At 56.4% G+C, this 25,294-nt stretch overlaps 1 protein-coding gene across 4 annotated transcripts in view; it reads left to right on the top strand.

Moving 5' to 3' along the window:
* The first annotated feature begins 2,907 nt into the window (after positions 1-2,907).
* MGAT5B (alpha-1,6-mannosylglycoprotein 6-beta-N-acetylglucosaminyltransferase B) overlaps positions 2,908-25,294 on the top strand; it is a 57,607-nt gene continuing 35,220 nt past the window's right edge. The window contains exons 1-4 of one of the 4 annotated variants that reach the window (XM_083804901.1): positions 3,247-3,265; positions 9,292-9,404; positions 10,394-10,663; positions 23,537-23,681. In XM_083804901.1, the coding sequence (XP_083661027.1) occupies positions 23,539-23,681 (143 nt within the window). In that variant the 5' untranslated portion in view covers positions 3,247-3,265; positions 9,292-9,404; positions 10,394-10,663; positions 23,537-23,538. Of the gene's footprint in view, positions 3,266-3,828; positions 4,122-8,518; positions 9,189-9,291; positions 9,405-10,393; positions 10,664-23,536; positions 23,682-25,294 lie in introns of those variants that run through there. The other 3 variants (XM_083804900.1, XM_083804899.1, XM_083804898.1) reach the window with 3 other exon arrangements.

Below are 25,294 nucleotides of genomic sequence, written 5' to 3'. Positions count from 1 at the left end.
GGTTTATTTGGTACCACCTGTCTGCTGAGCAGGCTCCCTCCGTTCCCTGCTCTGCCCAGTGCACAACAACAGCAAACACGCACATACCGTCTGTGCGTGTAACTTCATCACGCTGATTTGGGGGGCATTGCTTTCCAGCCTCCATAGAAGATAATTCACTACTTTTTTCACCATCCTTGGGTTTTAGATTTATTGCTTCAAACCGACAGCGGGCTGGTAGTTAATTAAGCTTTTCTTTCCAGCAGCAGCACAGGGAAGGGACCGGCTGCTGCAGCGCTGCTCCTCGGGGACAGGAGCCGCGCGGGGTTGGCGAACGCCACGTCTCCATCACAGGGGACAAATCCTGCACCCAGCAGCACCGAGAGCTCTGCCTGGGCCGTGGCCCATCGCATCCCTCTCTTCGAGCCCCAATTGTTCCCTGCTGTCCCCTGCACCCTCCTGGGCTGTGTATATGGGAGATGCCTACGATTCCCCCAGCGTTGTCTCGTGGAGATGGGAAGAGGCAAAGGCTTGAGGTCTGTGCCAAGGAGACCTGGACGTGTCCTTTTGAGTCAGGTTTTCCCACTAATCGCCGTGTTTATGGGGTTTTGCACATCGTTAATGGGGCTGTTACCACATCACTAATGCCTCGGTGATCCCATGCAGGGTAATGGCCGGTTGCCACTTCACGTGCTGGCTGGAGCCAGGACGAAAGCTTGTTAAACCGGGGTTGCCAAAACCAGATTTCTGAGTTTCGTTCTGCTTTATGTTTTTGGCTGGCTGGCACCGCAGGAGGCACCTGGAGGAAGCCAAGGTGGTGGAGCTGACCTTCTGCCTTCTGGACAAACTGCCCCTTGTGAGGCAGAAGGGGACTTGACCAGCCTGGGGTAGCCCCGGAGGGAAGCATTTGGGGCCACCATCTCCTCCCTGGTCCCTGCCTGCCCTTTGCCTGCTGGGCTGCTGCTGCTTGGCATGGCCCAGAATCATCCTCAGGTGAGGCAGGGGGGTCCTGTCCTGGAGCAAAATTCAGTTCAATAACTCTCGCAGCCCCCTGCTCTGCACCTTTGGGGCAGGATGCCCAGTTTTCCCCCTCCAGCCCCTCGGGAAGGCCGTTTCCATGAGGTGCCCCCGGGAACAGCTTCGAGGAGGGGTGTCCTGCTGGGATGTTGGGCAGCCTGTGCTGGAGGGCAGGGAGAACTGTCCCAGGGGCTTGAATTTGGCTTGGCAGGGCTGGCTGCTGCTTCTGATCCGCTCTTCCTGCAAATCCAGAGCACGTCTGTATGTCCGCCTGCCTCAGCCCAGCAGCATCCTGCTCAGCCTGGGTGCGGCAGCGCCCCTTTCCCTATAAAAAGCGTGGATGAGCACAAAAACCCTTTTGTGTTCATGAAACTCTGGAAGAGGATTTTTTTTTTCCTTACATCTCCTTGGCAAAAAGTGCTGTTTCATGGGAAATTTCTAGCTGCCTTTTGGCTGCGGGCTCGCCTGTGTCTGGTGCTGTTGCAGCACGTGCTACCTGGAGCATCGCTGACTTAGGTCACCACTTTTAGGGAAAAGGAAGCAGAGGGATCCCCGCTGGGTGTGCTGCTGGGGGCTGGACATGGGGCACCCATTGGCTCTGTGAGCGTTTAGCTCCTTTAATTGTGGGGATGCTCTTTGTGCTCGTCGCTTTTGTCACCTCCCCGGTGCATGAGCTGGGGGAGGATGGGAGGACCTCTGCTGAGCTCAGCAGCTGCTTCTCCTGCCTCAGCTCCTACGGCCTCCAAGGTCGCTTCTCTGCCTCCCTGCCTGGCCTCTGCCCAGCCCCATGCCACGGCCCTCCTTTTGGCAGCACCCAGGGGTGCCTGGGGAAGCTGCGCCATGGGATGTAGCAGCGAGCCCCCACAAAGCAAACAGGTTGGTGGGGAAGCAAAGCCGCAGCCAGATCCCATCTCCAGACCGGAGGACTCCCCCATTCCCCCGAGGCAAGGCTCGCCTGGCTGCTCGCAGCCCCACGCCGAGCACAGGGCACCCAGCTCCTGGGGGTGCTGCCAGCCTCGTGGGCTCTCACCCCCCAGGGTCCTGGGCTACGGGGATGGGCACGCTGCCCCCGAGCTCAGCCTGCCCCTGGGATAACCGTGCTCCCCCCGAACCAGCCACACGGAGTAAAGCACTGCGAGAAACCACCTGCAGCCAGTGAAGTGGCGTTTTTATTTGTGATTGCAATGGCAGGCATCCTGAAGCAGGAGCAACAGTGTATCGTAACCTTATATTCCCTTATTATAACCTTATATATAACCTTATATTCCCTATTATTCCCTATTAACCTCATAACCCTATATTCCCTGTTATTACACTTAATTCCTCCCATTTCCTCACTGGCCGAGCACTACAGGTTCATGACCCACTCAATGCTTGTTACTGTATTGTATATGTACAATTTTATTTGACCAGCTGTTAATTTCTCCTTCTCCTTTTTCTTTCCTTCTCTTGTGACTAGAGGGCTGGCGATTTTTTGTTTTTACAGGTTTTGCACTGCTCGTCTCCTTTTTTTCTCAGCTATCCTCCTCCTTTCGGGACAGTGGGACCTTCCGCTGGGGACCTTCTGCTGTCCCCTTACCTGCTTAACACCCCCCCCCCAACCGTTATACCTGAAAAATCACTTCCGAATATGCAAGATTAGTGGAATTTTCCACTGCAAAACCACATTCCCCTGCAGAAACCACCTCCTAAAACCCACGTCGTCACACCAAAACCACGTCTTACCGCAAAACCCCCCCCCCCCCAACGCGACACCCCGACTTTATTCGTCCGTCCCCAAACCCCGTGACTCCGAAAAAAAACAAAAAAAACAAAAACCCGGGGCTAAAACCCCCGCCAATTTCCCCCCGGTAACTCCGGCGCCGGGGCCGCTAGATGGCACGCGGCGGCCGGGCATCCCCGGCGCGGGGCTGCGCGGAGCGGGGCGGAGCGGAGCGGTGCGGAGCTGCCCGCGGGGCTGCGCGGAGCGGAGCGGGGCGGCCCCGCCGGGGGCTCCGCCGGGCGGCTGGGGGCGGGGGGGGGGCACCGCTGGCTCCGCTCCGCGCCCCGCTCCGCGCCCGGCTCCGCACCGTGCGGCCCCGCTGAGGACCTCTCCCCGTCCCCCCCCCCCGAGCCCAGCTCGCTGCCGAGGTTCCCCTTTTTGGGGGGGGGGGGGGGGGGGCGAGGGTCGCCCCCTCCCCGCCGCCCCCCGCCGTTGAAGGATGCTCACAGTCAACGCGGATGGCAAGATAATGGTCAGAAGATGTCTCGTCACCTTGAGACCCTTTAGGTAAAGTTGGTTGTCTTGGCTCCGGGATGGAAAGCATTTATTTTTATTTGTTATTTTTATTTTATTTGTTACTTTTATTTTATTTGTTATTTTCATTTTTTATTTTTATTTTATTTTTTATTTTTATTTTATTTTTTATTTTTATTTTATTTTTTATTTTTATTTTATTTGTAATTTTTATTTTATTTGTAATTTTTATTTTATTTGTTATTTTTATTTTCTATTTTCTTTATTTTATCATTATGTTAATTCTATTTTTATTTGTGCAAGGGTTTTGCGGCTCGCTTCTTATTTGCATTTGATTTTTATTTCTGCATGGGGCTTGCCGCTCGCTTCTTCCCATTACTTTAATTTAATTTTTATTTCTGCATGGGGTTTACCGGGGGCATTGGTGCCGGCTGGAAATATCAGCGTCCAGGCAAGTTTGCCCGCAGGTCAGCATCGTGCTGGTCCTGCAGCGCTCGCTGCCCGCCGGCTCCCCGTTCACTCGTCGCCCTGGTACCTTTGGGGGATTTATTTCAGGGCTGTTTGTGGCCGCCTTTTTCTTAATACCTCCGTCGGAGGTGTCGGTACCCACGGGGGAATTGGTTCCTCTGGCTTGGATCCGCCGGTGCTGACGGGGATTTCAAAACCCACACCTGAACTGGCAGCCGGGCTGGGGCTGACACCATATCCGTGCCTGAAACCCAGCACGTCCGTGCCCACTTCTGGCTTTTTTTTCCCCCCTTGGCTGAACTCTCCTCATTCTTACCTCCATGCACTGGCTTTCCCCCTCCGCTCCTTGCTCCCCAGCACCCTCATTTCACCAGAGATGCTTTTTGGTCTCTCCCAGACCTGCGCCACATGGGAGGCACCGGTAATGGCTCGGATTTGTTTTTTTTTGTTTTCTAAGGGGAGCAAAACACCCACGCGAGGGGAAAGTGGCGGGGAGCAAAGTGTGGAGTGGGGTGAGCTGAGCCCGGCGGGCGCTCCCCGCTGTATGGGGGAGCCTGGCGTCACCCGGGACCACCGGAGGGATCTGACCGCTGCCTTTTTGCTGAGCCAAGGCTGCTGCTCGCAGACGGTCAGGAGGATGGGGCTGTGCTTGTGCTGCTCGCTTGCGCTCGTGTTTTGGAGGTGTCCAGTTCCGTGCTGCTTGCCTGGAGGGATTCCTGCTGCCGGATCCCGCGGCAGCGCCCTGGGGCTCAGGGACTTGGCCAAGGTCACAAGGGAAAGTGGTGGCAGAGCAGAGGCGTGAGGGTCCCTGCGGCTTGGGCTTGCTCGCGGCGTGGGGTGCGTGGACAGCTTGGGGCACACGGGTGGCTCGGTGGGATGGAAAGGGGCAAAGCTCTGGGGCTGTGAGCGTGCAGCTGTGGGAGGGCAACGGCCCTGCGAGGTGGGAAGGATGCTTGCACCCCAGGGGTGCGCTCAGCACAGCTTTGAGAGTGGCTGTTTGCTCCCTCAAGTGGGTTGGAAGTCCCCGGGGGGAAGGGACTGGGCTGAGCATCCCTCTCCCCTGTGCCCAGGGCCCTCGGCATCACGCCTGGGGCAGGGGAAGCTCGTCCTCAGCAGTGACCTGGGATCAGGGAGTGAGTCGTGGGGTGGTCACAAAGACCTGTTAGAGATGAGGATGTGGGTGGGTGGGGGTTTGTGAGGGCAGGAGAGCTCCAGGTAGGGGGGTTCCTGGTGTCCCGCACAGTCCTGCCTGCACGTCCTGGGCTGGCTTCTGCTCTCAAACCAGAGCAGACCAGTAAGGGCACCACTGGAACCAGCGGGGTTACTCTGTGAACGAGTCAGGTTTTCTCCCATAAGAGGAGAAAGTCCCGAGACCCTCTCCCAGCTGTCCCAGTGCCCAGCTCAGCACCTCGTCTGCGTTGGTGCCCTGCTGATCCGGACCCCTCTGTGCCGTGGTCCTGCGGGGCTGTCACCTTGCTCCCAGCCCAGGTGAGTGTTGCACCGGGTTACAGCCCAGTCCAGCTCTAACCCGGTGCAAATCAGCTCTGCTCCCCTAAAATCAGCACCCCCAGCCGATGTGAATCGGGGACAATCTGCAGGAGCCAGAGAAGATGCTCCTGTGGGGGCATTCGGGACAGGTCCTGTAAATCGGATTCTTGTTTCTGCCTGGGCAAAGCTGCGCTGCTCAGCAGAAACCCGTGGTGAGTTCCCCTGCCTGGTGTAGACTCCTGGCAGCGGTGCCATCAGCAAACAGCGAGCAGGAAACCTGACCCTTTGCACCAAAACATTTCATTAATCACGCTCCAGACATGCTTAGCAAAGCAATGCGAAGCCCTGAGCCGTGAAAGCGCCTGTGGCAAGCGGAAAAGGCAGAGAGAGCAAGTCAGCGTGTGAACGGGTTGTGGAAGCGCCCGCGGATGGCTCTGGCTTCAGCCTCAGCAGCAGAAGGCGTTCAGTTTGCGAGTGCTGGGTTCAGGCGAGGATTTACCGCGGGGCTGGGAGCGCCCTGGTGCAGCTCGCCTGGCGCTGGGTTTTGCAGAGCGTGGCGTGTTTGGGACAGTTTGCCTGCTGGATACCAAGGGCAGGCTTTTAGTGCATCTGCAATGCTGGTCAGTGAGAGAATTTGCTCCGTGGCCCCTCATGGAGGAAGGTTCCCGTGGCTGAGCATCCTTCCGACAGCGCCGTGCTGGTGTCTGTGAGCAGCACAGGGTTTGGGGCAGAGGGAGCAGTTTGCGTTAGTCCGGCTGCTGCTGTCGGAAATTGTGCTTCAGCCTTCAGGCTCCAGAGCCTCGGGCGTTGAAAACCTGTCTGGTACAAGATACCAGCCCTCGGCTTCCCTGTGCGCTCGGGTGATATTCCCCCGTTCGGTCCCAGCAAGGCACCGCAGCACCGCGTGCAGCTGGCCCCGGTGTCACAGCCCCGTCCCGCTGGGTGCTGCTGGGCCCCCTCACGGTGCTCGGTCCCTTCTGGGTGCATCCAGCTCTTACCTGCAGGGGCTAAAATGTGAGACGTGTGGGCATCGCTTCTGGTCGGCACCGAAGAGCCGGGGAATTTGGCTTCCTCCTCTTTTGGGCACGGAGCCACAGCCCCGATTTGTGAACATTTCAGTGCGAGGTGGATGTGCGGAGGGACTTGGCACCAGAGCCGTGGCCCGTCAGAGCACCGTGGCGGTGAATTAAAGGTGGCGTGTGGTGACAGGCAAAGCCAGCGAGCCGGGGGGATGTCATTTGGGCGTTGGAGCCGCTGTGGTGCTTGGCAAATGGCTTCATCTGCAGGACAGAGGTCCCAGCCCAGTTGCTGTACAGTCTGGGAGATCTGAGCCCTGGTAGATTTTACCTACTTCATGCCGTTCATTTTCTGGACAAGGAATTTCTGCTTGATTAAGGCTGGGGCAAATGTCTCAATTCCCCAGGAGCAGGTCAGCACGAGGCAAACAAGACAGGGTCCTCTGCTGCGAGCCACCCCTGGAAGCTCCCTGCTGCCGCCGGGCTGGGTCTGCTTCTCCTAAGCACCTTAATTTGGGTTCGGCTCTGATCCTCATTTTTATTTAAAAAAGAAAAAAAAGCTTCCTGCATCTCCACCGCTCTCTGTAATCCAGTCCAAATCAAAAAGATTTTGTCTGCTAATGAGACGCCTGAGCACAGATCACCTCCCAGCCTTTCCCTCTTCCCTCTCTTTCTTTCCTCCCTTTCTTCACAGAGTTGAACCACCGCTCCTTGCCAGGTTATAATTATGAAGATTAAAAATGCGTAAACAAGCTCTTGCATAACGATGAAGATACTGTCAATAGGAAGGGTGAGAATAAAGAGCGGGACCTGCTCTGGTTCCTTCACCATCCCTCCCTCGGGTGATGCTTCCCTGAGTGCCCCTTGGGAAGGGGCAGCAGGCAGCGGGTGGGCTCTGCAGCACCTTGTGCTCCCGGGGGGCCCTCGGTCACGGGCTGAGGGACTCGCCCAGGGGCTGGGCTTTGACCTCCTCCTCCTGCTTGTGCCTCCTCTGCGAGGACATGGTCCTCTGCCACGGAGGCCCTGCAGCAGGCAGCTTTCCCCCTCGCCTGCCCTAGGGGTGAATGCTGCCACCCCTCCGTTGCCCCTCCCCGGCCCAGCGTGGCTGGGCACAGGGCAGGGTGATGGGGACAGGGAGTGGGATGTGCCCAGCGTCTCCAAATCGCCACCTCCCCAAGCAGATGGTGCAAAGCCCTGTTGCTTTGTAGCATCAGGGATGCTCTGCTGCCTCTGCAGTCACCTCCCTGCCCGAGCTGAGCCGAAAGCTCCCTGGGAACCCTTCTGTAAGGTCTGCTTTGGGAGGGGGCTGAGCTCCCTGGTCATCCCCGTGTGCTCACAAGCATCTGTGATGGGCCTTTAGGGATGCAGGTCTGGATGTGATGCTTTTTATAGCTTGGCTAAACTGCTTTCCATCCCCTGGGGCTGGCTCATTCACAAATAAAAGGGCCTTGGTCTGCTTCATTCCTGGAGTGTCTGCACGGGGATTTAGGCTGTTTTACTCAGGCGTTTGAACATCCCCTCCCTCGGTGAAGTCGGCTGTCCTTGTGCCTGTCCGTGGGTCTCCAAAGAGATCCGTGAGCATTCCCGGTGGCGGTGAAAAGGGGCTCCTAATCCCTGCCTTTTAACTACAAAATAATGATTAGATGGAGGGCTGCGGCGTTCCTTTCCAAGCTTTTCTTTGGAAAAGTGTAGTTTTGGCGTGGGGTGGCTGCGCTGTGTTAACGCACGTGACTCCTGCACCCTGCAGGTAATGCTGTTAGCTTGTGAGCACGCTGCTGCCGCCCGGTCTCCGTGGTTCGCTTCCCTGGGGCTCAGCGAGGCAGAAATGCCAACGAGCACCTGTATGGGGCTGTTCATCACCTATAGGGTGCAGCTATTTAAAGAGAAACCCTGTGCTTCATGAGGATGTTTGGCTGTTGTCTCTTCTCCTTGAAACTCGTGGTGGAAGGCGGCCAGGCGCTTGCTGGGCTTGGCTGTTTGGGCGCGCCGTGATGCCGCGAGCGGTGGCCAAGTCTGCCTCTGAAAGCCTGAGAGGGCTTCCTGGCCTCTAGAAAGCACTCTTCAACACGAGCTAGTAAAGAATCCTTTTATCTCTTGGAGAAGAGGCTGTAGCGCTCACAAATCTATACTGAGGGTCTCTCACGGGCAGACTTTTCCAAAATCCTTTCTGGGCAAAACCTCCCAAGGTGCGGGACGACGTGGAGCGGGCTCTGCGCTCCTCTCCTCGCCGTCCCCAAGTGCAGTGTGCTGTCCTTGCGTGCTTGTCCTCCGAGGAGATGGGAAGGCTTTGTGTGATGCTCCCCTCGTGTGTGATAACCCTCCCGCTTGTGCAGAGCCCTGCCTTCAGGCATTTCACCCCTAAATTGCTACTGGCTCGGAGAGGAGCATCCCGGAGAGCTCTCATCCTGCTTGCAGCCAGAGGGACCGGGAGATCTGGGGGGTGATTTCCCAGCCAGCACAGGTCCCTCCCTGCCCCCAGAATAAGGCTGCCTGTGCCTCGCGTGCGAAGCAGACACAAGGGGAAACACCGGTGGTCTAGCTACGGGGGGAACAAAAAGTGCCGTGTTTTTTTTTTAGCTCCTGTGGAAGGAAGGGAAGGCACAAGGTCTGTCTTTTCTCTGGGCCCCCTCTGAAGGAGAATGGGTATTGTCTGAGCGGTTCCTGCAGCCCGCTCTGGCTGAGCTTTCCCACCCAAGGCACAGGGCCTCGGCTCCCTCTCTAGGCCTGTCCATCCGAGCAGGTCGCAGTGATTTTGGAGGGTGGTTTTGGGCGAAACCCACTGGTTTGCTGCCGGGCTTCATGCAGGAGCATCTTGGGGCTCTCATTATATGTGCGTGGCTCTGGCTGTGGTCGGAGGCAAGGCGCTGCCCCGGTTTTGCACTGCAGGGACAGCAGGGATGCTCCTTCCCTGGGCTGGAGGAGCAAGCAGGGGCCGCCCTGGCCACCTCTGCCACAAGTCCCCAAGCAAAGCAACTTGTGCTGGGGTGCTGAGGGGCTGCCCCATGGACTGACGGGTGGTGGGGCTGTCCTGGGGAGCGAGCCGGGTACCCTGCACACCTCCTTACGGCGCTGCTTTCCCTCCCGCAGGATATTTGTGCTGGGCATTGGATTTTTCACCCTGTGCTTCTTGATGACGTCTCTGGGAGGCCAGTTCTCAGCCAAGCGCCTGGGGGACTCGCCCTTCACCATCCGAACCGAAGGTAAGCACAACTCTGCGCCCATCCTGTCCCCCCGATGCTCGATGACTGCCTGTGGCCCAGCCGAGGAGTGCTGGGGATGACGATAGGATGGTGCTTGGTACACCCCAGAGCTCCCTCCAGTCCCTCTGCACGGTCACGGAGCCATCAGGATGGGTTTGCAGCCACGTGGTGAAAATCTGGCTGTTTGCATCCAGAGCTGTGCAGGCAAAGCAGGAGTACAAGTGTCAGGGTGTGGAAGATGGACCCCACAGGGTGATGGGGAAGCACCAGGGCTTGGGGCTGGCAGGATGAGACCCACAGGTGATGGTGGTGGTGCGGGTTACATGGGCTGCACCTGGTCCCACGTGAGGGGCTGGCTCGGGTGCTCGGAGGGCTCTGTGGTTTGGGGCAGTTTTGGTCTGCAGGGAGTGGAAATCATTCCTTAGAGAAAGGAAAACAAAAGGCCTTTGATTTCCTGCAGGTTCTGAAACATTGGAAGCAAAGCATCCGGGTTTTAGCAAAACGTCCTGACGGGTGCTCTGTTAGCATCCCTGTCCCCTTGCTGAGTGCAACCAGTCTGGGTTATGCTTTCAAAAGTCTGGTTAGGAGGGATTTCGGTCTGCTGGGGATGAGAAGCTGCATATGAGGAAGGTGGGCAGAAGCCTGTGGATAACTGCTTCGTTGTGGTTATCCTTTTAGAAGACGTGTGCTTAAAAAATTCACCTGCCTGGGACATTCCCCTCTGTCCCAGGAGAGCCCCAGCACCCTCGGGAGCTTGCAGAGAAGGAGGAGAAGGGGGGGGGGACACTGGAGGGGCAGAAGTCCCTGGTTCCACCCCCAAAAAGCTTTATAAGGCTGGTTCAAAACTATAGCAAAAGGGCAGTTATTCAGCCTCTTCATCCCCTTTCTGGATGCTGTAGTGGGGTCAGTTTTCCCATCCTCGCTCTGGTCACCAATTTAACCCAAACCTGAGTCCCCTGACTCCCACCTTTGCGTATCTCATTTGCCAGGTGAGACGGATCAGGGAGCAGAAGGAACCTTTTATCACACCTCTGACTCACCCACGCGCCCTGCTGTAGGAGATTAAACCGAAATGTGTGAGCTGCCTCCCCTTGCTGCATCTGAGCTCTGGGGTGCTCCTCGCCGGCAGGGAGAGATGTCCCCTGCTCTGCTCGGGGGCTGTACGGTCTGGGTGTGTTTCATTTATAAAAGAGAAAAACGTCTGTGACTTCAGTCTTCTAATTTTTCACGTCTTCGATTAGTCTGTAACTCCAGCCAAGGCAAGTGGTGCTTTTTTAGGAAGCTCAGAAATTGAGACTAAATCCTTTCTAAGTCACTGGATGGATCTGCTGAACTAGTTACTGCTTCCAGACAAGTTGCTGCAGATCTGTCTCCTGGTTTGTCTCTTGTTGGGGAAGGTTAGGTCCATTTATTGTCTAACAGGCCACCTGGAAGAGGAGTTCTCCTCCCCTGTACTGAAGGAGGGGTGCTGTTTGGTGCTGGGGTCCCTGCACGTGGGAAAACACCAAGGAGGAGACATCCAAAGCCCCTCTGGGTGATGCGAGGTGCAGAAACGTCGGTTAGAGCTCTGGGTCTGCTCTGCTTGGGGCAGGGACATGAGCCTGACCCCATGGAGGGATGCTGAGCTGTGCAGGACCCCTGTGGAAGGGGGTGAGGGTCAGTAGGACAGAGACGGATGCGCTTTTATTAGCGCCGTGAGGTCTCAACGGGTCTGTTTGAATAATACACGGGCATTTAATTAACACATGTTTTGGATCCTGGGGAAACCCAAGAAATATTGCCGGTTGTTATCATTGCTCTTAAGATGCTGGGCTGGAGACGAGCTCGGAGGAGCAGGTTAATTTTGCTGGGCTGATTAGCAACGGTGGGAAGTGGGCCAGCGCTCACAAACCTGCACGGGTCCAGGCCCAGTGGCTCCAGAGAAATTCCTGGGTGTGTGCTCAGGTCTGCCAAGCCTCCTGGCACGGTTTTGGGTGTCCTGGGACAGGCTCCCCATCTACAGAGAACCGAGGTCCTCTGGAGTGCTGTCTGTCTGAGCAAGGGGTGCTTGGGCTCCTTGTGGCGCTGGGTTTAGCAGCCCCTTCTGAGCATCGTTCGTTAACAGATTAATTTCGTGTTGCAAGCCGGCAGCATCCTTCCCCATCTGCTTGGCCGTGGGCTGCTTCACCAACATAGCAGGTGAGTTTACCGGGGTGCTTGGCTAGCCAGGGTCTGATCCTGCTCTGGTCCTCGTGTCGGTGCTGGTTGTGTCTGCAGGATGGAACCGCAGCATCCTGGCCTGCCAGGTGTGAGCAAAGCATCCCCGGTGCCAAAATTTGTGGGTGGCTGTGGAGAGCCAGGGGTTGGTCCCAGCACCCCGGGGCTTCAAAATAATTAGCGCTGGAGAAATCCTGCTGGCTTGTGGAGCATCCCTAGTGGTGCTGGTTTATAACCCAGGCTGGGGCTCTTCCTGCTTCTCCCCCATGTCCTGCCCAGCCCAGCCCTGCCCCTTGGGTGCTGCAACCCAAAATCTGCCCCTGGGTGTGACGTGTGCCCACCCAGAGGGTGCTCTGAATAGAGCAGGGGGCTTAGGGGAATGGCACGGACTCACCCAGAGCTGTCCTGGCTTCGGAGCTTTGTGAGCAACAATCAAAGCCAAATGAAGACAGATGTAGGGCCGGAGCGTGAAAAGGAGAAACGGATAATGTCACAATCTAGGAGTTAATCCCATTTTTAATTTTATTTTTATACGTGAATCCGCTTCTAAGAGGTTTTCTCCAAGTTTCCCGGTGTGTGCCGGAAATCATTCCTCGGATGGGTTCTCTGCCTGGCGATTCGATGCAGCAGAGGCTTTGCCTCTTAACGATAAATAAAAACCTTCAGAAATGCGAGATATTTTATCCTAATCCGCTGCCGTCAAGTAAACACAGACAAAGGTTCCTTTGTTTTGAAATGGCCACCGAGAGAATTTGTTCTACAAACAAAGATCTAGATTAGAAAAAGAGAACAGACAAGTCTATAAATTTTGAATGTGGGAGACGCTTTGGGAGCAGCTCGAGACTCGAGAGATTCAGGTTTCTGTGCCCTCGTCTCTCCTCCTGCTTAGAATTTAAAATGTTGTGTTTTTTTTTTTTTTCTCCTTCCCGAGCATCTCTTTCTGCTTTGTTTTACTGCTGGAGTAGAGCTGGCCTGGGGCACGGGTCTGACCCTAAAACCTCACCAAAATGTTTAATGGGCAGAAAGGAGCAGCGAGTGCTGGCAGGGTGACGGCAGCTCTGGGGCCCTGGGCTGGTCTCGGCGATGATGCACAGCCTGCTGCTGCGGGGCTTAGCAGAAGGAAATAGGTTATTAAGTGTTAAACCATGATTACAAGTGGCTGGAATATTGCCTGCAACCGCTGCAGCTAGTTTAAAAGTGGCAGGACTTCTGGTTGTTATTTTTTCCCCCATATGCTGGGGTGGAAGGTGCTGCAGGGACGCGCAGCAGCCCCGGGGGTGTGTAGGACGGGTCTGAATTCCCAAACCAGCCCTCGCTGCTGGCTTGTGCCTGCTGCTGGCTCCGAGAGCCTGGACTGAAGTTCTGCTGCTTCTGGTGGTGCTTGGGTGTGAGTGCTTTGAGTGGCTCTCGTACACACCTTTGGGATGTGGTTGCTGGCTGTGCGCTCACTGATGCTGCTCCTGCAGCTGCCTCTCTGACCCAGCCTCAAGTGGTTCCTGTCCGGGCCGATGTTCGGCTTGAGAAGCTCAGCACTTGCCTTTTTCCCCCCAAAAACAATCCCCCAGCAGCATATCTGGATGGCTTCCTGCTGGTGACCACAGCTCCCGCGTTGTGTTTTCTCAGCCCCATGGGAAACGAAGGAAGGGAAGGGTGGTGCTGAGCTGCTTTTAGAGAGCAAGCTGGAACAGGCAGGTGAGCAGGGGTGAAGCACGTCCTCTGCAAGGCTGCTGCACCTCATCCTAGGTTGCTGAAATGTGTTTTGGGGGTCTGATCTCCTTGGGGCTGAGGATATTGGACAGCTTGTGGGATGAGTACCAGGCTTCCCAGGCAGCCCCATCCCCAGTGCTGCTTTCCTGGGCTGCCAGGATGGCTTTGGTTCATTGCACAGGACTTCAGGGCTCTCAGTAGAGGGCCAGCAGCCAAGGCACTTTGTGCTGGAAACGGTACTGAGCATCACCTGGCAGAAATCCCCCCCTGCCCTCCCGAAACCAGCCCTTGTCCTGTTTTACAGCTACCAAAGCTTTGCGCCTCTCCTGTGGTCATGGCTTGCTCTGGATCCTGGAGTCTCACCTGCTTAAAGCAATTTCTTCCCTCAATGAACACAGAAGTGGAGAGGTTGTTTAGGGCTGTGCAGCACAGCTCAACACCTTGGTGCTTGTGGTTCCTCCCTCAGGAGGAGGGATGCTCACGGAGGGGGAATCGTGCCGCAGAAGATAATGGTGAAGGTTGCTCAGGGTTTTGTAGGGCATCTCTGCCGTTCCGGAGTCACAGTACCATGAAACGACGGGATCTCGTGTTCGTTCAGTCCCCTGAATGGCTCCCCGAGGAGCTGAGCAAAGAGGCCAAACAGAAATGTGAGAACCGACGTGATCCCCTAAGAGGGGTCCTTTGCTCTCGCTCCTGCTCCTGCCGGCTCCCCTCCCGCTCCGGCAGCTCCCCGGCTGGATTAGCCTGGCCAGATACCGCCGTCGTTTGTTCTCGCAGGAGATGCGGAAAGGTCAAGCTCAGCATCGCTAATGATCAGAGGGAGCTCGAGAAACTGTCGTCCTCCTGCAGCTCGGGGAGGAGGAGGAGGTGCGTGCATGGTCCTGACCCCTGTGTAGAGCTGATTGTGCGGGGGTGGCTCGGCTCTGCTTGCGGGGTGAGGGGGAGCCTGAGGGGGGTTAAAACAGCACACAGATGTCTGTCCTTATATATCCCAGTTCCCTCTGTCCTGGGAAGGGTTATTGCTGCTTTTGCCCTTGCCTTCGGGCAGGGAATGAGGTTATTTTAATGGAAACGTGGCTTGGGACCAGCAAAATCCCTCCAAGCAGCTTTGCCAGCCCCTCTCATCTGACCCATATGGGTCTTGCTGGAGAAAACCCCCTGGGAGCAAATGCCTGGGCTGGAGATGTAAGGCACACGTGTACCCTTCCAGCGATGCTCACCTTCCCTTTGCTTTCAAAAAGTCTTGCAGGGCTGTAAATTTGCCTTATTGCCTTTACTGCATGCTGATGATGCCAGGAGAACTGCTTGCGAAGTCTCATGTCACCAAGTGGCAGTGATGGGGGGACATGAGCAGAGTGAAGGACAGAGCTGGGCAGGTTCGGCTGGGCAGACTCAGCAATAATTATTCCCAGTTTCTTCCCGGGTGAGTTACAATTCTCCCCAGGGCTGCTCTGGCTATGTTTTGCCGTTGTTTGCTGAGCGGGGCCGGATAACCATCTGCAGCGGCTTGTAAGCACCTTGTCAGGATCCACCGCTGGAGCGTGAGCGCTTCGCCCGGGCAGCAGCGGGGCGCTTGTGCAGGCGGAGGGACGGGAGCGCTGTCGCAGCACCGTGACCTGAATTCAGATTTGGCTTACGCAAAATTCTGGCAAAAGGCAGCGGGAGGCCCCCCTGTCTGATATCTACCCCAGTGGGGTGGCTGGTAGCTTCCCCAGGTCCCTGGAGCGGGTGCTGGTGGCACCAATGTCTGCTAGGAGGGCGTGGGTCCTGCATATCCCCACAGCTTATTTCTGCTGCATCGAGAGCTGGATTTGAGTCTGCTGGAGCTTGCAGGCAGATGGAGGGATGCCAGCAAGGTGAAACCCGCCTGGAGAAGTGTGCCAGGCAGCTCTTCGGTACCCGGAGCCTGCCTGCAGCTGCGGGTGATGTCCTACAGCCCCTGCAGCACCTCGTGGCCGGCTCTGCTGCTGCTGCCCCATCCGAAGCAGCTCCGAGCAGCCGGCTGGTGCTGGAAGAGGCTGCCTGGCCAGTGCCAAGGCAAACCGGCCGGTGCTGGAGCACCTCCTTGGCTCGGGAAGCCTGGAGAGCTTCCTGCTTGCCCTTCCTGCCTGGAGAAGCTGCACTGTGGCGGCTGCTGCAGCTCAGGACCACCTCCTCCCTGCTGCCCTCCGGTCCTTTGTAGGGAACGGAGATGCCGAAGCAAGGCAGATCCCAAACGTGGAGTGAGGGCTTTCTGCCTCCCCCCCAGCCCCGCACCCTGCTGCTCCTGGCAGATGCTCGGGTGCTCCGGGGGCTCTTTTAAGTAGATAACACTGCATGCGGCTGCAGTGATGACTTCTGCTGCTCTGGCTGTTGGGTACGGGGAGGCTTTGTTAATTATTGCTTAACGCCATGCTGGGTGCTGAGAAGTGGCCGCGGGGAGCGGCTGTGGGTGGCAGCGACTCCGTCTGGGGTTGCGAGTGCTGCTGGCACCAGGATCGGGTGGAAAAAGTGGGGTTTGGTTAAAATACCCATCCTCTCCTTGTGCCTGAGTCTTCTGGCGTCCCCCGGGATGCCAGGCAGGGAGGCAGCAGTGGTAGCAGAGAGGCTGGGGGTGCCGTTCCCTGTGCTCCTGGGCTGGTGCACGAGCCCGTGCTGCCTGTTGGGCGCTTTGCTCCCAGCTCAGTGTACTTGGGGTACACGTGCTGGGCTCGAGTCTCCAGCCCCCTTCTGAAAAAGGAGCTTAAAGTGGAAGCGTAACACTTTACAGCTCTTATTAAATTGCTATTCCAGGCAGGGAAATGAGTGCTGTTGAAATAGGGGGGAAATAAAGACATCAGTGGGGGGGTCCCCGTTTATCTCTGAATGGCTCGGGTGTGTTAGCTTTGAGGTGGTTTCTCCCAGTGGCAGTTTTTGGGGAGGGATGGGGCACCCAGCCTGGTTTCTGTGTGCTTGAGGAGGGCTCAGCACCCAGTCCACTGGGATGCACACAGGAGTAAGATGCAGGTGCTGCTTTGCAGGGCGAAGAGGTGTGAAATGGAGCCGGAGGCTGAAGAGGTGGTTAAGGCCTAACCCGCCCTGGGCGCACGTCTCCTCCTGGAGTGCCCACTTGGTACAACCACTGCCCAGAACTGGATGCCTGCAGGCTTGAAAACATAAATTAAAATGCCACCAAACTTCCTGGAAGGCAGCAGTGCTGATTCACGAGCCATAAATTGATGGAGCAGCAAATTGTGATGGGGTGGGAGCGGAGGTGAATGATGGTCCTGGCGTGTGCCGTGTCCTCAGGGGCCGCTGCGGGGCTCAGGAAGCTCACGCTGTCCCCTTGGTCCTTGTCCCTTTGGGGTGAGCACTTTGTCCAAGCAAAGCCCAGGGCTGTGGCCCCCTCCTGCCCACGTCCCCCCCGTGTCAGACCAGCAGCGTCCCGCTGGCCCCCAGCGCTCCATTATCTCCGTGAGCAGCGGATCCCCGGGGAATGATTAAATCAATTAATTGATTTTCTATAGCTCCTAAGGAAGTCAAATGGCGTTTCCATCAACCTGCGATGAGCAAACACCCCACCACAGCCAGGAGGAATGCTAATGGCTCTCTGTGCTTTTATTACCCCTTTCACTTCTAAATCAAAATTCATCCTGAGCCAGGGAGGCAGCAGGTACTTCAGAAAAGAAAGCTAGCACAACGGGAACCAGAGCAGCCTCTAAAAGCTGGATTTTTCCCCACTGATTTATTTGTTGTTGTGGCCGAAATGGGGGCCCAGGGCTTCATCCAGCCCAGGCGGGTGTTAGCTGAGCCCCTTCCCATGGCTCTGCTGATGCCCTGCTGGCTGGATGCGGCCACTGAGTGGGGTGGTTTGGAGGGAGGGGTGATTTCTTTGCCCCTCTGAAACGCAGTGGCAGGCTGCCCGGAGTTGTTTGGCCGGTAGTTTTGGCTGAAACAAAACCGGTGGTCATTTTGGGAATGTTAAATTAGGGAAGCTCTCAAATGTGAAGTCGTAAATAAAGCTGCGGAGCTGGGTGCGCGGTGCGGAGGAGGGAGAGGATGGGGCGTGTGAATGCCAGCCTGGAGTCCTTTGAGCCAGTTTCCTGCCATCCATGGCACACTGGCTCCCAAAAATGCCATTTTCCCTGGGCCAGCAATGGGGGCTACAGGAGAACCAGCTGCTTAGGTGTCCGTGCCCTCGTGGGATGCCTCTCCTGTAAAGAGGATGGACGAAGCGATGTTGGGGCTGCCCCCCTGAGCGGGGGTCCCAGCTCCAAATCCGGGGTCCAGCTTTGCCCCCCGGTGCTGAATGCACCCCGCACAGGCCCGGAGCCCCGTGTCCTTCGGGCTGGGGCACCGCCGTGACCGCGACTGATCCAGTCCTTGTGTTTTAGGAAGCTATTTAAAATCGATGTTAATCTTGTTGTTTGGAGCAGCCTCGCCTGCGGCGCGAGGTGTTTGGAGCGCTGCGGAATAGCTTAAGATGCAATTTAAAATAGTGCTGGCTGGCAATAGAGGAGCAACTAAAAATACACTGCAAGCACTCATTAAAAAACAGTGAAGAGGGGGATGGGGAAGAGTTTAAAAAAAAAAAAAGTTAAATAAATAAAATGCTGACCTGCAGCTTGTGCTGGGGTCGGGCGTGTTCTTGTCCTCTCCCCCATGGGACTGCTGGGGACAGGAGGAGACGACCGGGCTTGTTTTCCCTGCGGGGTGACAGCTTGTGGCAGGACTTCTGCGACTGTCCCCGTTGCCCCCAGGGCAGATCTCTGTCCCTTGGTGGGTGGGAGGGTAAAGAAGTAATAAAAATGGGGAGGGAACAGCCCTACGCTCTCCATAGCGGTAACGAAACGCTCCTGTCTATAAATGCAAGTGTCTGTTTGTACTGCTCAGCCTCCTGCCTCTTCTTATTTCTATGGAAATACGGAGCGGGCACGTGTTAGCGGGGAGGTACGGAGCTGCAGCCTGGTGCTGTGCGTGTTTCGGTGCGGCTGGTGGGGGAAAGGGGAGGCGATGGGGTGGGGGGGAGCTCCCGGAGCCCCCTCTGCTCCCTGCCAGGCATGGACACAGGTCGGTGAGCGAAGGCTGCCTCTGAGGAGGAGGTGAGGCTGGAGACCCCAAAGGGACCCGGGCACCACTAGCTTGGGTCTGCCCTGGGACATATGTGGTGCTGGGCTTCTGGGCTGTGATTTGAACAGATTATATCGGGGCCAGCCCTGGCCTAGTTGGCTCTGTGGCCTTTTAAGCCGCTTGAATCAAAATCGATGGCGAAGGTAAACAGAGGAGTGCAGGAGAGCAGCGGGGGGCTTCTACTTTGCTCCCTTGGAAGCAGCGAAGGTGGCCACCAGCTCTCCATCATCTCCAAGCCTCCGTGGTTCGTTGCTTTAGGACCAGCCACGGGGCCAGCTGCTGGCCCAGGACAGCGCAGGCTGCCCCGGGTGCATCTCCCAGCCGCTGTGGTCCTCGCAGAGGGTACGGGGCTGTAGGCTGTGGTTCTGCCGAGTAACCCCGGGAACATCTGCTCCTTCCTGCAGTCCGCTCCTTCAGGAGCGTGCTGTCCTTTCGAGGAGTTTAAGTAGCCTAGAGTTGTCCTTTAAAGGAGAAAAACAAAGCAAAGCAAATGATGCTTTAGATTGAAATTAATTCAGCTGGTATTTTCGGTGGATGTAAGTAATATCTTACCATCTCTGAGCAAATTCCCTTCTCGTAGTGGAGCGTTCAGCTGTTGCAAGACAGCCAGGCAGGGATGTGACTTATGTCTGAGAAGGAGGAAAAAAATCCACAGCAAATCAGCCATGTTATGAACAGCAGAGAGATATTGCAGAATCGCATTTTAAATGTCAGGAGGATGTTCAGGGCTGTGGAGAGGTGGGTTGAGGCTGTGCCTCGGTTTCCCCAGCACGGGAGGCTTTTGCTCCCCTTGAAACTGGGCTGGTCTTTGGGTAGAAAAGCCCTGTGCAGGGCAGTGTGAGAAGGACCAAGGTGAGGTGAGGTGCCACCACTGCACCCCTGGGGTGGCGCTGGGGTCCTGCACCCACGAGGAGGGAAGCACAAGGGATGCAGAAGGCTGGGTGCCACCCCAAGCACCGTTTCCCCAGCACATTCCTCTCTTTTCCCCAGCTCCTCGACATGAAGCCGGGGCTGATGGGCTGGTGCTGAGCAGCGTGAGACCCGTCCTGGGCAGGATGGGGCCGAGGTGACCCAGGGATGGGAGCTGCCATCTGGGTGCAGGCCCTGAGCAGGGCCGGGAGGCTGAAATCAGCCCAAGAGGCTAAGGGGACCACGTTGCTCAGTGAGGGTGCTTCTCCCAGGGGGTTTCAGCTCCATTTGGAAACCTGGATCAGCGCTGGGTGGGGACAACTCAGAGTAATGGTGTGGCAGCCTGGGGCGGCATGGCGAGGATGCTTAGGGTCCCAAAACGTGATGCTCCAGCAAGAAAACCTCCTTCCCATGTGCTGCTCTCCCCCAGCACAGCCTGGACTTTGCCAGCTCTGCCCCACTCCCTCTCCAGAGCCCCCAGCCCCACACTGGGCTCTTATGCAGCCCCCACCAAGATACCCAGCACTGAATTTTGCTGTCCCCACCGGGGCCACCTGCACACGGAGCAGGATCCACCAGTGTGCTTCCTGGTTCCTGCTTCTGCAGCTTTTGGTGCCAGGTGAGCACGCGGGTGGGATGCTCGCCCAGAGATGCGTTTGCTCCGAGAAGGTGCTTTAAAGACACCGGTGTCATTATTGCCTTCCCCGGGGATCTGACCCATCCGAATCTGAGCATATTGGCTCTCTCTTCCCGCAGTTCTGCAGAGAAACTATTTCTTCTTCCAATAGATATCACCCGGAGGGGATGCTTTCTTTTTTTTTTCCCCTGATTTCATCCAATTACTTAGCTGTACGCTCTTCTGAAACACCATAAATAATTCTCCTCCCTCTGCTGTGTTTACCAGCATGTCTCACGAAATCCAGTAAGATATGATTGATTGCAATCATTATTTCATAGTGCTACTATGAAAACCTCTGTCAGGTTCGGTGATTGCCTTTAAAGAGTGTCTGCCACTCAGAAAACTGTCAGAAACCTGTCACACTTTGGAAAACTCCAATTAATCCGTTGAGCAGTTTTACTTGTGTTTTCTCTCCCATCATTGCTGATTATCAAGGGTAATTAGAATATTTCTCTTTTGTAATTAGCAGCTCTCTCGCTCTTTGTTTTTTAGAGGGAAGTTGCTTGCGAGGCTGTTTCGCTGGGTTTTTGTGCTGTTGGTTCAGGTTTGGGTTTTTCCTGCCTCCTGCCATGCTCTCGAGGATCTTCATCGTGGGTTTAGGGGCTCAAATCCCCGCAGCCAGGCAGGCAACCCCTACCCCGGGCGGGTGCTTGGGGACGTGACATCTTCTGAGCTTGCTGGCGGATGGTTTTAAGGAGTTTTATTTGAGAGGGAGCTGGCAAAATGCAGGTGGGGGCTCGGGGGCAGCGCGGCCCCTGCCTGGCTGCTGCGAGTGCCCGCGTCGGGGTGACAAATGAACCCCGGCTCCTGCGCGTTTTAAAAAGAGTGGCTTCAGCACTTTTCCTCCTTTCTTTGGGGTTTTTAATGAGGCAGGCTTTCCAAGAGATGTAATAATGGTTGCCAAAAATGTCAAATTGTCCTCGTTATCCTCCTTAAGCTCCTGGAACAACAACAACAAGGGGAAAAGCCAACCCCGGCAGAGGAGAGGTGGCGATGGGCAGAGCTTGGACTTCACTTCAGGAGCCAGGGGAGGGCACGGTGGGGGGGGACACATGTGCCAGGACAGCCCCGCATGAAGGGTGAGACCCCCCCCGGCACAGGGGGGCTGCAGCAGGGTCCCGGGGGGGTTGCGATGTGGGAGATGCCCACGGGTGACCGCAAGGGGCTTGCTGGGGAGGTGGTGGCCCCCTCGGAGGGCTTTTCCTGGCTCTTCTCCATGGGGGCCAGCTCCCTGCGTGTGGCTGGGTGTTAATAAGGGGCAGAGCTGGTTGCTGCCTGGGCTTTGCGAGCAGCCATTTAAATTTCAAACGAGCAGCACGGCTAAATGAGCGTTCTTAATTAAACGAGTGCAGCCTGGCTACGAAGCGGGGCGGCAGGCCGGCTCTGAGCGGCGAAGGCGGCAGCGACACTAAATCATCCCCGCTCCCCTGCCGGGATCTCCCTCGCCATTTCCCAGCAGAGCAGCACGGCTGTGGGCTCCCGATCCACCCAGGACACATTTTCGGGGTGGATTTTTTGACTTAAGCCCATTTCAAAATGTTTTTGTTGACCATGTCTTTGCCGTGTTTGCCCAGCTGTGTCTGGGGACGTCCCTGGACAGAGCAAATTGAGCTCCGGGGTCCAAATTTCCACTTTTGACCCCCACAGCATCTTTTAGTTGTGCATTTTTCAGCAGTTCTGCCTTTTAGTGAGAAAGGCTGTGACTCCTGCCCCACCCGGAGGATTGGGCTCTGGCTTGGGAAATAGGGTAGGCAAAGGTGGCCTGGTCCATTCCTGGACCTGGCCAGGGTGGTCTGGGGCTGCTCAGGACCACGGGCACCCACTGATCCAAGCAGAAGTCTACAACTCCTTGCCATGGGAGTGCAGGGAGGGTTTGAAAGTCCCAGGAATGGATGGGACAATTTATTTATTTTTTTTTGAAATTGCTTTCACTCTGTTTTTCTTCCATTTTATTGGATAGTGTCAGGAAAAAATAATGTGTTGTTGATAATCTTAGCCAAGTGGCAAGATTCCTGCTGGCTTTGGCGAGGTCCTGCTGGCCTGCCATCAGCTTCCCGTAGGGTTTAGGGCTCGGATGTAACCTTGCTCAGGTGCATGTGGCAGCAATGCGATGCTCTCACAGCACCCATGGAGCTGCTGGGGCAAGCACCTAGCGCTGCCCGGCTCTGTGGGGTGCTCAGGAGCCTGGTGCAGGGGGGGGACGTGGGTGCTGAAGCCCCCGGATCAGCTGTGGTGCCCGATGCAGCCCTCCCGTGTCGGAGCTGGGAATCCCCCCTGCTGCCTGCACGGCGCCAGCACTGCAGCATCAGAGTCAAACCTTGGGAGATTTCCTGGGGCAGCCAGATCCCAGCACGGCCATAAAACACCACGGTCATTTGGATGCCACCAATGTATAGGTCCCTGTTCTGCTTGACGTGGGCAGGGGGCTGCACTCTGACCTTCCTACAGCTGGGTTTGTGCCCGTCTGCAGCAGCAGGGGAGGTGCCCAGATCCCGATAGCCCCCCGCAGCATCCGTCTGTGCATCTCCTGCAGCTCCGTAAACAAAATATGTGCTGCCTCTTGACAAGCACATGTGCGTGGAGATAAGCTAAACGGGAGAAGTTTGGGGATTATGCACTGATTAAGTTATTGCGGACATGAAATGAAGCATGCTGAGATGAAACGGGAGCTTTATTTTCCATTCCTTGGCTCGGGGCTCGGGGCTGCCTGTCACTAAGCAGAAGATCAAACCAGGACCCCGCGTGTTGCCGGTCCGGGGGCTCGGGGAGCTTGGCTGCCAGCAATTTCAGCACAATGTTGGTCGGTGTCGTGCCAGCCCGAAGCAAACAGAGTGCAAAATGGGGCTGGGAATCGGGGGTTTTTCCCTGCTGGAAGAATTTGCTAAGATGCAATGCACAAACAGTGAGCTATTTCCAGCGCCTGGGGCACCTATCCTGTAGTCGGTTTGGGTAGAAAAGATTTTTTTTTTCCCTGCAGTAGGAAAACGTGGTGCTGCTGGGAGGATGTGTTGAGGGAGGAGCGGGGATTTGCTCTGTTTCTCCTGCTTTTCCCTAAACATCCCCTTTAGGCTGCTGCCAAAGGCAGGATGCTGGGCTAGGTGGGTCTCGCAGGGTGAAAAATAGAAGCGTGTAACAAAAGGCTGCTTGTTTAGTGCTGAAGAATGAAGTTTGGTTTCTGTAAGCACTTGGGACAGGCAGGGTCGGGTGGGTGTGCTGGGAGTTTGTGCCCAGAGAGGCAGGTGAGGACAGGGCTGGGGCTGGTTAATGGGATCTGCAGCAGCCCGGATAAATTCAGGCACAGGCAGGGATTACTCCGAGCTCCGCACCTTGGGCACGACGATGGGTATGGGGCTGCAAAGCCAGGGAGGGGATGTGCAGGGCACTGAGATGGCCCCAAACCCACCGAGCCCACCTGGGGGGCACAGGGGCAGCACTGTGGGCAGCTCGGGGGCCGAAGCATCGCGGGGGGGTCTCGCTGTCTCATTGCCCGGCTCGGTGCCCTGCGGCAGCGCCCGGCTGTGACCGTGTCCCCTTGCTCTTTGTGCCCCTGCAGTGATGGGCGCGCTGGAGTCCCGAGGGGTGCTGCGGCGAATGAGCGACATGCTGGAGCTGCTGATGAAGAGGATGGACATCCTGGCCAGGCTGGAGAACAGCACTGACTTCCACAAAGGGGACGAAGCGCGCTTCCCTCTGGACAGGTCAGTCGGCTGCACTGATGTCCCGTGCGGCCCCGGGCACCGCTGCTGGCCTCTGGATCATGGGCTTGGGGGATCTGCAGAAGCAAAAATCCCCCCAATGTGTTCAGCGGTGTCAAAACTCCTGGGCTGAGCTGCTGGCAGAGCTCCCCAGGGCGTGGGGCTTGGGGAGATCTGCATCGGTGGTGTTTGCCTTTCCTGGAAAGTTTTTTTTTGGGGAATTTCTGAAGTTACCATGAACCTGGGGGTTACCTGGAGCACCTGTCCCTGCTGCTGGTGTCGCAGTGTGGAAGAGCATCTCTTCACCGCTGTGCCGTGGCAGAGCTGGAGCTGGGTTAGAGCAGGATGTGGTGCAAAGGGGGCTGTCATCCCTCTGCTATCAAACCCCGGAGCGAGCTCTGCTGCTCTGTGCTCACGTTCTCCCTGCAAACACGTCTCCATCGTGCTTGCTGCCGCTGCAGGAGCACCGCAGGGGATGGGTTGCCTGCAGATGAGGCTCCAAATCGGTGCCCGGGTGATGCCTGGAGCCATGGGGAGGATCTGGGAAATCCCAGCCTTGCTCCTCTCATCGTCCACCCCGTGCTGCTGTGTCCTGCGGAGGGTAAGGAGGTGTCACACCTCCCATGCAGGCAGCAGCCCCAGGTGGCAGGCAATTGTATGGTCTGTCCAGGATGCAAAGCAATAAAAATAAAACTAATAGGGCTGCGAAGGGAACAAAGCCTGGGTGTCCTTACTGGCACCGAGCCACCAGCCCCACAGCTTCCTCTCCCTCCCTCTCCATCCTCCCTTTTGGAAACACCAAGCTGAAACAGCCACCGAAATGACCGTGGTTTGAGACACGGGGCTGAGATGTCCAGCCTTGGAGCTGAGCGAGGCTAAAAATGAAATAGCAGCAAACTGGCCGGCCCTGAAACGCTTGTGGCACGGCACCAGTGCTCCCGTGGTACACGGGCTGTGTCCGTGCCATGCGCCGATGGCGTGAGAGGTGCCATCAGCCTTCAAATCACAACAAGCTGATTTACCAAAGAGACAAAGAGACTTACCTTTTGCTAGGGAGGTTTTAAACATTTATTCATACTAATTTGCTGTCACTCCATGGCCTGCAAAAATATAGTAGGTAAAGGAACTCGAATACGGAGGGGCAGAGGTGGAAAAAAACAAACCAAACCAAAAAAAAAAAACCACCAAGGGGCAGTGCTTGTGGCAAGCTCTGCAAGGTTGGGAAAATGCAGAGCAGGCTTTGCTCAGGCAGAGATCCCGGTGACACGGTGCAGGGATGTGACACACAATTGTCCCCGCTGCCCTGCACCTTGTCACCGAGGCCACCGCGGGTGCTGCTGCATTTTGCTTTTGCTCGGCGGCTGGTGAGGGTTTCTGCACCTCGGTGTTTCCACGATCATTTCCACTCCTCTCCCTCGCTTTCCTTCCGAGTCTCTTCTGCACCTCTAATGGAAAATAGAGTAAGAGAGCCTGCAATTAAAGGCTGGGCTGCGCTGAACTGAGTGCACGCACGAATTAAAGCTGCACAAGAAGCCTGCAAGTGCACGCTCTTGCCTTTTCAGTAATGTAATTTTAACCACTGAAAAATATCATTTGTCTGTGTGATGGTGGCTGCT

Source organism: Anser anser, assembly GCF_964211835.1.
Source record: "Anser anser genome assembly, chromosome: 19".
NCBI classification, from domain to species: domain Eukaryota; kingdom Metazoa; phylum Chordata; class Aves; order Anseriformes; family Anatidae; genus Anser; species Anser anser.
The sequence above is the reverse complement of the archived record's forward strand: the minus strand, read 5'-3'. Positions and strand labels throughout refer to the sequence as shown.